The sequence below is a fragment of the Nannobrachium achirus genome (genome assembly GCF_963921795.1).
Source record: "Nannobrachium achirus genome assembly, chromosome: 6".
In the NCBI taxonomy this organism is placed as follows: domain Eukaryota; kingdom Metazoa; phylum Chordata; class Actinopteri; order Myctophiformes; family Myctophidae; genus Nannobrachium; species Nannobrachium achirus.
In genome coordinates this window covers 32,016,675-32,027,713 of record NC_137815.1, presented here as the reverse complement: position 1 = coordinate 32,027,713, position 11,039 = coordinate 32,016,675, and the positions used below count along the sequence as shown (strand labels likewise).

Sequence of the window (11,039 nt, the reverse complement as noted above, 5' to 3'; positions counted from 1 at the left end):
CCAATGTAATTATTTAGTCATTAGCATTAATTTAGAAAAAGAAAAAAATAAATATGGAGATGCAAGGTTTCTGCCTGACAGCGACGACGAGCTGCTTACTGACGGGTTTGTGAGTGGTAGCTGCCAGAGACCAGCTGTGTGTCCAACGTCTCTGGGGGTTTATTCACTGCGTGTGCCTTCCTCCTTCTCATCACTCTGATGGTTGATATGATGGCTGCTGTTGACGCACCGGACCCAAGAAGTATAAAAACATGTTGTTTACGAGGATTTCTCAAAGTGGGTGCCGTACGTGGCACCCACGTCCTGGGGTGCTTGCAAGAATGCTTTGATGAAGTTTGACTTTGTTGTTGTTGCAATGTGCTTACTGGTGCGTTCTTTTTCACTCTATACCAAATATCTTCGCCAAAGATAGCCGGTCTACAAGCTCACAAATCGGCTATTATAGACGAATGTCTCCCCTCAGACGACAGTGAAGTGACAATTTAAGGACTTTTAAGACCTTTTTAATACCTGTGATTAAAAGAAAAAATAAATGACTGCAGCACAAGTAATCAAAAAAACTATTCTATAAAAGCTGATCAAACATTAGCCAAATTGTCTATTAATATAATAATATGTAAATATTTATCTGTGGAACCGAAAATGTAATGCCTCAACTCCTACATTCCAAGTGCTTGTCAGGAAGGGACGTCCCCAGTTCAAATATGATTATTTGGGGGTTGCGTCTCTAGTTCAAATGTGATTATTATTCACGGCCTTAAAAGTACACAGTACCAGGGTATAACTCATGCTGGCCATGGAGGCCCAGTGAGTCACAGTGTCCTCTTATCTTTGTGTCCCTGCAGGAGAGTGTTCCAGACGGCTCACTTCTATGTGGAGGACAGCAGCTCTCCACGGGTGGTGGCCAATGAGAGCATCCCTATCATCCCCATCCCAGGTGAGACCACACCCCTTCCCTAACCCTAACCCAATGAGAGCATTCCCATCCCAGAGCAGTGTAAGGAGAGTGGCGACACACTTTGATCTCGTCGCAGACCGGAAGTGGCGTCGCATGGAGCCTGTTCTCATTCTTAGCAAGCCTCTGCTGCTCTTCAGCCCCGTCCGCCCCCATTATATTCGAGGCATTTTCACTCGCTGGTAAGTAGACTAAATCGCGTCTTTTTTCCCCCTTTTAACTCATTCACGGGCCTCTCCAAGGTAGACAACATTATTAAAAGGGAGAAAAATACGTAATTTAGTTTACTTACCAGCGAGTGAAAATGCCTCGGTTATAATGGGGGCGGACAGGGCTGAAGAGCAGCAAAGGCTCGCTAAGAATGAGAACAGGCTCCAGTAAGCTAGGCTAAGCTAGCGACTTCCATAGCTTTCCACGCTTAAAATGGGAGTCGACGGAAGTGTCGTAACTCTCTCTTTCTAGGGGTCTGCCCCATCCCAGGTGAGAACACACCCCTTTCCTAACCCTAACCCAATGAGAGCATTCCTATCATCCCCATCCCAGGTGAGACCTCACACCCCCTTCCTTCACTGCACGGAAATAAGAAATGAAACATGGGGGCACGGTGGTGCAGTCAGCGGCGCAGTCTGTAGCGCTGTCACCTCACAGCTAGAAAGTCTGGGGTTTGTTCCGTAAAATGATTCCAATACGGAACTAAAACTTCCTATGATTGGCCGCTAGTTGCGCTGTTTTCCCCCCCGGCCGATCACAAAAAGAATTGTTCATTTTCCCCTTTTGTTTTCTAACCTTAATTAACATTTTCATAAATACTTTATGGTTTCTATCGCTAGTTAAAAATTGCCTTAATTTCAATCACGTGTTTTGTGAAAATAAGGTCCCATTTATGTTAAAATTGATGATAAAGTTGCGGGGGGCGTGGCCAACTAAACTGTGTGCTGTATTTCGGGAGGCTCCGACCACATTCTCCCATGTATCGCTGCGGTTGCACCTGACCGTTGGCAGCCAATAGCATCCTCTGGTGCTTTTAAAATCTATGATGGCGACACCCATGCCAAGGACCCAAAATGCGTCATTTGCGTTGCATAGAAACCAATGGCTTCGCTTTGTCCATATATTTTACAGTCTATGGTTCGGAATGGGGATGTGCCGGAATGGAAACCCGTCACCGGTTGGCAGAGGGAAAGTAGCGTCCAGGATTACAGTTTATGCAATTGGCATTGGGTGAAAAATGTGTAACAAAATCGTGAGAAAAAGAAAAAAAGGTAGATGGTTATACCATCGATTGATTCGTTCGATTTGGTGTGGAAAGCATTTCGAATGGAACAAAGGAAGTACAAACAGCCCTGACCTTGGTATAAAATAAAAAAATCTATAATAATGAATGACTGATATATTCAAAGGGAATGAGTCCCATGTGGATTCATGCCTGCCCCGCTGTCTCTTTCTATAAGCAAGATGCATGTAGTTGTATGCATGGAAGCTAATTTCCAGGCCTTGCTACCTTGAATATCTTCCAATTGTGCAATTCCAAACACAAACGTGTAAATGTCTTGGGAGTGCAGCTCCTCTGTGGAAATGTTGGAACTGGGCTTCCTGAGCCTCCAGTGGTCTGTGTACTAGTGTGTAGCATTTGCTATGACACATAGTCAATATAGGAGAGCTGTGTTCAGGGCTCAATGTTGTGTTGTTTCAAAGCTTTTACTACACCTTTACCTTAGTCAAACTCCCTATCCTTTCTACTTTTATTGTTTTCCACCCCCCCTCTCAATCTTCTCTCTCTCGCTGTAAGTACTCTTTTGGAGATCAACACTTTGAGTTTTACGCTTGTAAACAAATATGTGAAAATGTAACACTAGTACTGTAGCAGTAGTAGTAGTAAATTAGATAGCATTTGTATATCGTCGTTGTCGGGTGAAAACCTTGTATGTCCAAAACCGTTCGTTTTGCATTTACCATTTTAAAAATGATTTAAACTAGTGAAAACAGCCGATCTACAAGCACACAACGCCTCGCGGTGCGAGGCGTTGTGTGCTTGTAGATCAGCTGTTTTCACTAGTTTTGTGCGACGGCCTTGTATGATGAAGCAGGGCTTTGCTTTGCAAAAGAACGTACAAATTTGAAACTTGGAGATACGAAGTTCTGCCCGACAGTGGCGATATGTTTTTGTTAGAGTTTTTACTGAATAGGTGCTTGGTCTACCTAGGTTTCTGTGTTTTGTGATGTATTAATGTTGATGTATTGATGTCTTACCTTGCTTATTGTAAATTTCTCTGGATTAAGAGTGTCTGCTAAATGCCTAAATTGTAGCCTTAATAGAACTCAGGATCACTTCCTGAATTCTGAATTTTATAATCCTTCCATCCTTTGACATTCATTGACATTTAACTGAGAAATAACGTGAGGCTGGTTCTATAGACCTTGCATGGTTGCTGTACATTTGCGTACGTGGAGCTACACATTCGGCAAGGCTTTCATTCTCCCACAGAGAGCTATAGCTTTAGCTACATACATTTCTATTTCACACAAACCCACATTTATTTTCCGGAACCGTTTTACTTAGATGAATTAATTGATTAGCTTGACCAACTAGCCTTTTGATAGGGAGCAGGGGAGTGGAGTAAAGATATTTTTTTGATAAATGAACAAAAAAACCAAAGCAATCACCACAACTGTGTAATCACTGAAGCGAGCAGGAGCTGTGTGGGCCCCAGCTGTGTGAGGGTGTATTAGTTAAGCTATGTGCCGGTGCCAGCAGGCAGTGCAGCTGGGGCCCACTGTGCACGTTGCCTTGGTGTGACAGTGACCAGTGTGCAGTGACAGTGACCGGCCCATTCCTCACTGCTCCCTGGTGTCAGCCGTGATGTGTGTCTGACTGATGTTCCAGGGGGTCATCAATGTGTCCGTACACGGACAAATGTGTCTGTGGCAAACACTTGGGCTTGTCCATGGCAAATCTAGATCAGGGGTCTTGAACAGGGCTTCCGGGACCCCTAGGGGGTCCTCAGAGTTACTACAGGGGGTCCTCAGAGTTACTGCAGGCGGTCATCCTAATCTTTGTGGGATAGATTTTTTTTTGAACTTCCATAGAACTTTAGCCAAACATAGCCGATCTACAAGCTCACATTGTGAGCTTGTAAATCAGCTATTTTCGGCAACAAGGTTTGGTGTAGAGGGGAAAAAAGAGCAGACTAAGTACAGAGTGAAAGGTCAAATGTCTTAAGTATTGACGGTTCAAGTGGTTAAATATCTGAAAACACAAATTGACATGAATTCAAAATACACTGATGATTGTGCTGTCAAACGTTTAAACTATTTGGAATCCACGAAGGTTGTGGGGGTCCCTGCTTCATCTCTCTCTCTCAACTAACCAAATGGATTTGGTTCCATTTGTACACTCTGAGTTACAGACGTCTAATGGTCATTTAGGGCTAGCTCTTTGTCTACTCATTTTATGTCTGTGGTTCACTACGGTCCTAGTACCAATTTTCCCTTTTTTGTGTGAGAGGTTATACTACAGATGTTATGACTATTTTCGATGCGGAGGGTGGGGGGGTGGGGTAGTGCTATTTAAGACGCAGTGACTGATTTGACATAGGCAAGCCATACATTTTATTTGCCCCTTGGCCATATTGGAAAATTGTAACATCTGATGAATGACTTTGGTGCACACACACACACACACACACACACACACACACACACACACACACACACACACACACACACACACACACACACACACACACACACACACACACACACACACGCACACACACATGCACACTGTGGCTAAACCCGGACCCTTAAATCCTTAAACATTTGCCCGTCGGTCATATTGGAAAATTGTACAAATCTGATGAATGACTTTGATCCGTGCACGCATGCATGCACACACATACACACAAACATACACACGCGCAAACAGTATATATTGTGGCGATACCCTTAAACACAAACATACACACATGCACATGTACAGTAAATGTTGTGCACACACAACAACATGCAGCCAGTTTTGAACACTGTTTCTTTTTTCTTTCTTTCTCTCCCTCTCTCTCTCTTGCAGATGACATGGAGGCCCTGCCTGTCAGGCAGTTTATTAAACACATCATGGAGCTCTACTCCAACAACTTACATGGTTTCTCTGAAGAGTTTGAGGTATTGTACAAATACAGTATGCCTGCTTCAGCATTGGGTCAGGGCTGGATTCATAATACGAATAATAGCTGATATATATGCTCACGACTTTGTGCTTTGATGTGTCGTGAACTGGCAGATATTGTCTATTTTCATGATATAAAAAATAGGGCTGGGACTTTAACTGATTAATTGCGATTAATTAATTACAGAAAATTTACGCGATAAAAAAAAAATACGCATTTTAATCGCACTTAGTTTTTGCACCACAGAACCTTCAGTTTCTGGCATACCGATCATAGCGATGCACCAACCAAGAAGAGACAAACAAACGCAAAGGGAGAAGTAGCCGATGAGAGCGCTTTGCTTGGCCCAGTGGATGCGAAATTTAGATTTAAAAAACTCACTCGTTGATTCCCTCGTACAACAAAATGTGTTTTACAAAAAAAAAAATGCTTCTCAGGTCAAATATCGATGTGCGATTAAAATGCGATTAATTGTGATTAATTAATCACAGAGCCTGTAATTAATTAGATTAAAAAATGTAATCGCATCCCAGCCCTAATAAAAAATAATAATAATAGGTAAAATGTCAGTTATTTTTGTCATGTGACCGCTACGCTCGAGTCTGTGCATTGATAGCACACTGGGTTAAGAAGAGTTTCATTATTACAGCGTATGATTGCTATTGGCACAATGGGATGAAATACTTTGGAGAAGCTATGGAAAGGTTTCGAAAATTCGTTGTTAAAAACGTGTGGGAACCCTGACTGTAGAAAGTTGAGTAAATAAGATCACAAAATAAATTAAAATTAGTCCATATGTCCATGTACTGTAGGCTAAGTACTAACTGCACACGTCATGCACCGGCTACATTATATACAGTGCATGTGTTGTGTCTGGTTGTGAGCATTCAGTATGATATTATTCTGTGCTTGTGCTTGTGTTTATGTGTGTGTGGTTGTTAATTTGGTGGAGCAGATGGCTGAGAGAGAGAGAGAAAGAGAGAGAGAGAGCGAGTGAGAGTAAGAGACAGAGGTTAATTAAAGCTAGGTTCTGCTTGCTGGTTGGCTGGACAGAAACACATTGTCTGTCTTTACCAGTATGAGAAACCAAGCAAACATTTACCCGTGAAGAACCTAATTCTAATTGAGGTCACAGGGTGTGTGTACTGTGTACGTTAACGCGTATACATTACTCATACAGTATACTATCATTGAAATACACAACGGCCACACTGAAGAGCTGCTGCTGTTGTTGTTTTGTATTAGGTAATTATAATTAACATCTTAAAAAAAAAAAAAAGGATTAATAGTCTTGAGCTGAACCATGGTAGCCTAAAGGCCTGTCCATACAGTCTCCGACCACCGAACTTTTCGTCTGAGAGCTCTGACTTTCCGACGTGCAGCTTTCCAGAAGTTTCGAGTGATGTCATTTTGTAGTTGAACCGGACCTTTCCGACGAAAGGTTTGGTGGTCGGAGAGAGTATGTACAGGCCTTAAGAGTTTCTTTAATCGCTTAGGCCCCACGTGCGTCGCTACACAACGAGTGTCTACTTTTGCAATTTTTGCAATTAAAAATATTAAAGTTGCGCAGTGGTAATGTCCCTTCCCACCACCACGGAGGTTGTGGGTTTGAATCCACCGTGGTGCATCCGGCTTTGTCGGGCGTCTATGCGAACACAATTGGCTGGGGGTGTTGGGTGGGGAGGGTGATAGTGATCATTGCATGTACTCCTACCGGGTTGGGGCGGCACCTGTCAGCAGGGACTGTTGGGCGGGACAATTAGGGATGGGACGATACGCGATATTATCGTTTATCGGGATAAAAAACACTCACGATAATCTTATCGTGGAGATTTCATTTATCGTCCTCCGTCATGCACTGGGATCAATTCACCTTTTATTTGCAGAGCTGCATATCCGGTACCACTTAAACCCTCTATAATTGGTAAAAGGTACTTAAAATATACATACTTGACACAGTCTTTTTTTCACTCTCTATCAAATGCCTTTGCCAAAAAATAGCCGATCTACAAGCTCACAACACGTCCGATGCGACGCGTTGTGAGCTTGTAGATCTGCTATTTTTTGGCAAATGTTCCACCCCAAGATAATGGATTTTGATTATCGTGATAATATCGTAAATCACGATTTCTTTTGTGACAAAAATCGTGATACGAAATTTTCATATCGTCCCATCCCTAGGGAGGAGTACGTCCTCCCGCTGGGGGCTCCTCACTGGCAGGCCAGTCAGTAGGACACAACAGCAGCAGTGACCACACAGAAATGTGTGTGGATTGGCCTGACGACTAAATTGTTTAGAACAAGGGGGTTGAAAATGATTGGCTACCATAAATCAAAAAAATCGAACCTCGGTTCGAAGTGGAGCGGTTCCAGATCTATGTTTTTGATTTTGTGCTAGATCTATAAATTCTATGCGTTCTAGATCTTTACATTCTATGTGTTCTAGTTCTATGTTTTTAGATTGATTCTGTGTGCTCTAGATGTGTGTGTGTGTGTGTGTGTGTGTGTGTGTGTGTGTGTGTGTGTGTGTGTGTGTGTGTGTGTGCGTGTGCGCGCGTGCGTGCGTGTTGATTGTGCCTGGCCTGCTCAACAGCACCCCTCCTTTAATGTGTGTGTGTGTGTGTGTGTGTGTGTGTGTGTGAGTGGTCAGCAGAGGTATTGCCAGCCTACAGACAGGCCACATAGCCACGGACATAGCTGTTTATAGGGAGCCGGTTTCACCACTCCAAAAATGAAATAATAAACATTAGAATTGACAACTTTCCAAAAGATAATGAAAGTTAATGAAATGTCTCACATCTTGACCCCTGCCTCTCTTTCTCTCTGCCCTCCCTCAGGAGGTGCAGCGCTGCACCGTGGACCTGAAGATCACAGCGGAACATTCCAACCACCCTGACCTGAAGCACAAGAACAGATACATCAACATCGTGGCCTGTGAGTCCAACTCCTTCCCACTGGCATCATTTCTGAAAGAAAAAAATAAGTTACCATAGACCCATTTCTGAAATGGCAAGACGCGCTGAGAGCTTGTAGATCCACTATTTTCACTATATTTGAAAGGTTAACCTATTTAGAACGTGTACACATTATTGTGTATCATTATTTTATGCTTTAACTATTGAAAAATAGTAGATATACAAGCTCACAGCGCGGCACTCGGTGCCGCGCTGCAAGCTTGTAGATCTGCTATTTTTGAAAAATCGTGAAAATTTGAATTTTTGACCCGATTCTATAAGTGTTTTTTGAATCCTCCTAAGATTTTTTTGAAAAACCTATGTTTCTATGTCAGCAATCTGGCTAGCCATCGTCAAAGAAAAGGTCCTTTTCACTTAACTGGAACTCAGTTAGTCTGTTCTTGAGAGACTACTATGTCAGTGGTTCTCAAACCTTTTCATGTGAAGGACCCCCAAAATTATATTTATTTGGCCACGGACCCCCATCTCAAAATATCTAGTTCCAGGGACCACCCAGAAGCAAAATTTGAGTTACAAACGTTCGCTTTAAAAATACATATATTCAAAGATTTGCACACCTTTTCACGACTTTTTCAAAAATAGCAGATCGACAAGCTTGTATATCTGCTATTTTTCACTGGTTAAAGCATTCAATAATTCCAGGCCTTTAAATGTGAACACTATGAGGTGGCATTTGCCACCGCCTGATGACCCAAATGACCCCCCTGCTCGTTCCCACCACAAGTCAACGGTATCATGTTGTGTTTTTGTGACGTATTTTAGCTATAGAAGCAATTCTGTTTTGTCAGGTAGTTTGTCCTGATGATGATGATGATGATGATGGCCACAAATAACATGTTGAATCACAATGCCTCCCCTCCTAGATGACCACAGTCGAGTGAAGTTACGAGCCTTGGCGGGGAAAGACGCAAAACGCAGCGATTACATCAATGCCAACTTTGTGGATGTAAGTGTTAGTAATTGTGACTTGACATTTGAGTGAGGCTGGACTGTGTTCTTAATGATCCTTATCCGATTTTGTCTTCAATCCTGTACTGTCGTATGATTTATTCAGACGTGTGCCATCTTAACAATGATGTTAAATCAGTTTTATGACAGCCAAGAAGTTAATCAGAATATTGCAATATAGACTGTGGTAATGCTGAAAAACACCATAAGCTCAGACTCACAACGTGACGCATTTTGTGCTTTTAGATCAGCTATTATCTCTACTTTAGTGCGTCACTCTTCAATGAATATTGGCTTTAATTTACATGAAAAACGTACAAAGTTGAAATATGGAGATTTCTTCCCCAATAGCAATGATATCAGGCTTACGCTGGTCTCCTCTTGCAGGGCTACAACTGCCCCAAGGCCTACATCGCTGCCCAGGGCCCCCTCAAGTCCACGTTTGAGGACTTCTGGAGGATGGTGTGGGAGCAGCACACCGGAATCATTGTCATGATCACCAACCTGGTGGAAAAGGGCAGAGTGAGTACATTCATTCACTAAGTGAATAATGAAACGTGTCCCACAATATCAAACATTTACATGTCAAGGACCCCAAAATTGATATACAATATATATATACATACATTTGGCTGCGGATCCCCATCTGGGGATATTAAAAAAATAGCTGACCTACAAGCTCACACTGTCTTGCAGAGCGATTCGCTGTGGCCTTGTAGATCGGCAGTTTTCAAATAGCCGATGTATAAAATAGGGTTAAAATGATTTAACTGATTTTGATGCTATATTTACACATTTAGCTGAGGAGCCCCTGTAATCAGTTTACAGTTTAGGCATTTAGCAGACGCGCTTAATCCAGAGCGACTTACAATAAGCAGGTAATACATCAATACATCAATTGCATAAAAATATCAATCTAGGGAAAGAAAAAAATAACATACCGTAGGTATACCAAGCACCTAATCAGTAAAAAAAAAAAAAAACTTTATAAAACTTAAGAATGCTATCTAGCTTTCATGTAAGGTCATTGATGGTAGGCGAGTGCTACAGTAAGTGCTGTGGGCTTATAGGTGGAGTCTGAAGAGGTTGGTCTTCAGGCCACGACGTAAGCTAGGGAGTGAGTCTGTTGTTCTAAGTGCGACAGGGAGTTTTCCACAGTCTGGGGCCCAGGAGGGCGAATTAGCCAGTAGCTATGCCCCTCCCCTAAAAGCTTTTGTCCAATGCTAGCTTAGCAACCGGCAGCTTGCCAAGGCTGTTGCCAAGGCAAACCTTGGCAAGCAGGAAGTTATTCTAAGCTAGCATAGGACAAAAGCTTTTTGGGAGGGGCATAGCTACTGGCTAATTGTCTAGGACGAGTGGATTTTTGTCCTGGGGTTTTTAGCGAGGGTTCTGTCAGCATCCCTGTGTTAGCTGTGTTAGCTAATCCCCCTCAAGGACAACCCCTGAGAACCACTGCTGTATTTATTTCACACATCTTCTACGCGTGTGGTGTCCCCCTCCAGAGGAAGTGTGACCAGTACTGGCCCACGGAGAGCAGTGAGCAGTACGGGAACATCGTGGTGACGCTGAAGAGCACCAAGGTGTACGCTTGCTACACGCTGCGCCGCTTCCACATACGGAACACTAAGGTTAAAAAGGTAAAGCCAAGGGTCTGTTGACCCATTAAGGTGCATTATTATTTCATACTTTCGCTATTGAAAAATAGCAGACCGAGTGCCGCGCTGTGAGCTTTTTCAAAAACCCTAGAAGAGAAGAGATTTTCAGGATTTTTCAAAAATGGCAGATCTACAAGCTCGCAGCCACGCCGCACTGTGAGCTTGTAGATTTGCTATTTTTTAATAGTTTAAAGCATAAAACAATGGTTAAAGTAATAATGCGTTCCCGGTCTTAATGGTTTAAAGCTGACATTTTGGCGATTGCTTATTTTTATTTAAAAATTATATTCCATTATATTCAGACGGTTAACACTGCTCTCTGAAAGAAACCTAGTCTCTGACA

General features: G+C 42.7%; 1 protein-coding gene across 1 annotated transcript in view; it reads left to right on the top strand.

The window, feature by feature from the left end:
* The window catches only part of LOC308286475 (receptor-type tyrosine-protein phosphatase gamma-like), a 187,532-nt gene that overhangs the window by 159,065 nt on the left and 17,428 nt on the right, over window positions 1-11,039 (top strand). The window contains exons 16-21 of the mRNA XM_080727510.1: window positions 846-937; window positions 5,022-5,113; window positions 7,956-8,052; window positions 8,957-9,039; window positions 9,429-9,563; window positions 10,544-10,678. Of these exons, the coding sequence (XP_080583636.1) occupies window positions 846-937; window positions 5,022-5,113; window positions 7,956-8,052; window positions 8,957-9,039; window positions 9,429-9,563; window positions 10,544-10,678 (634 nt within the window). The remainder of the gene's footprint in view (window positions 1-845; window positions 938-5,021; window positions 5,114-7,955; window positions 8,053-8,956; window positions 9,040-9,428; window positions 9,564-10,543; window positions 10,679-11,039) is intronic.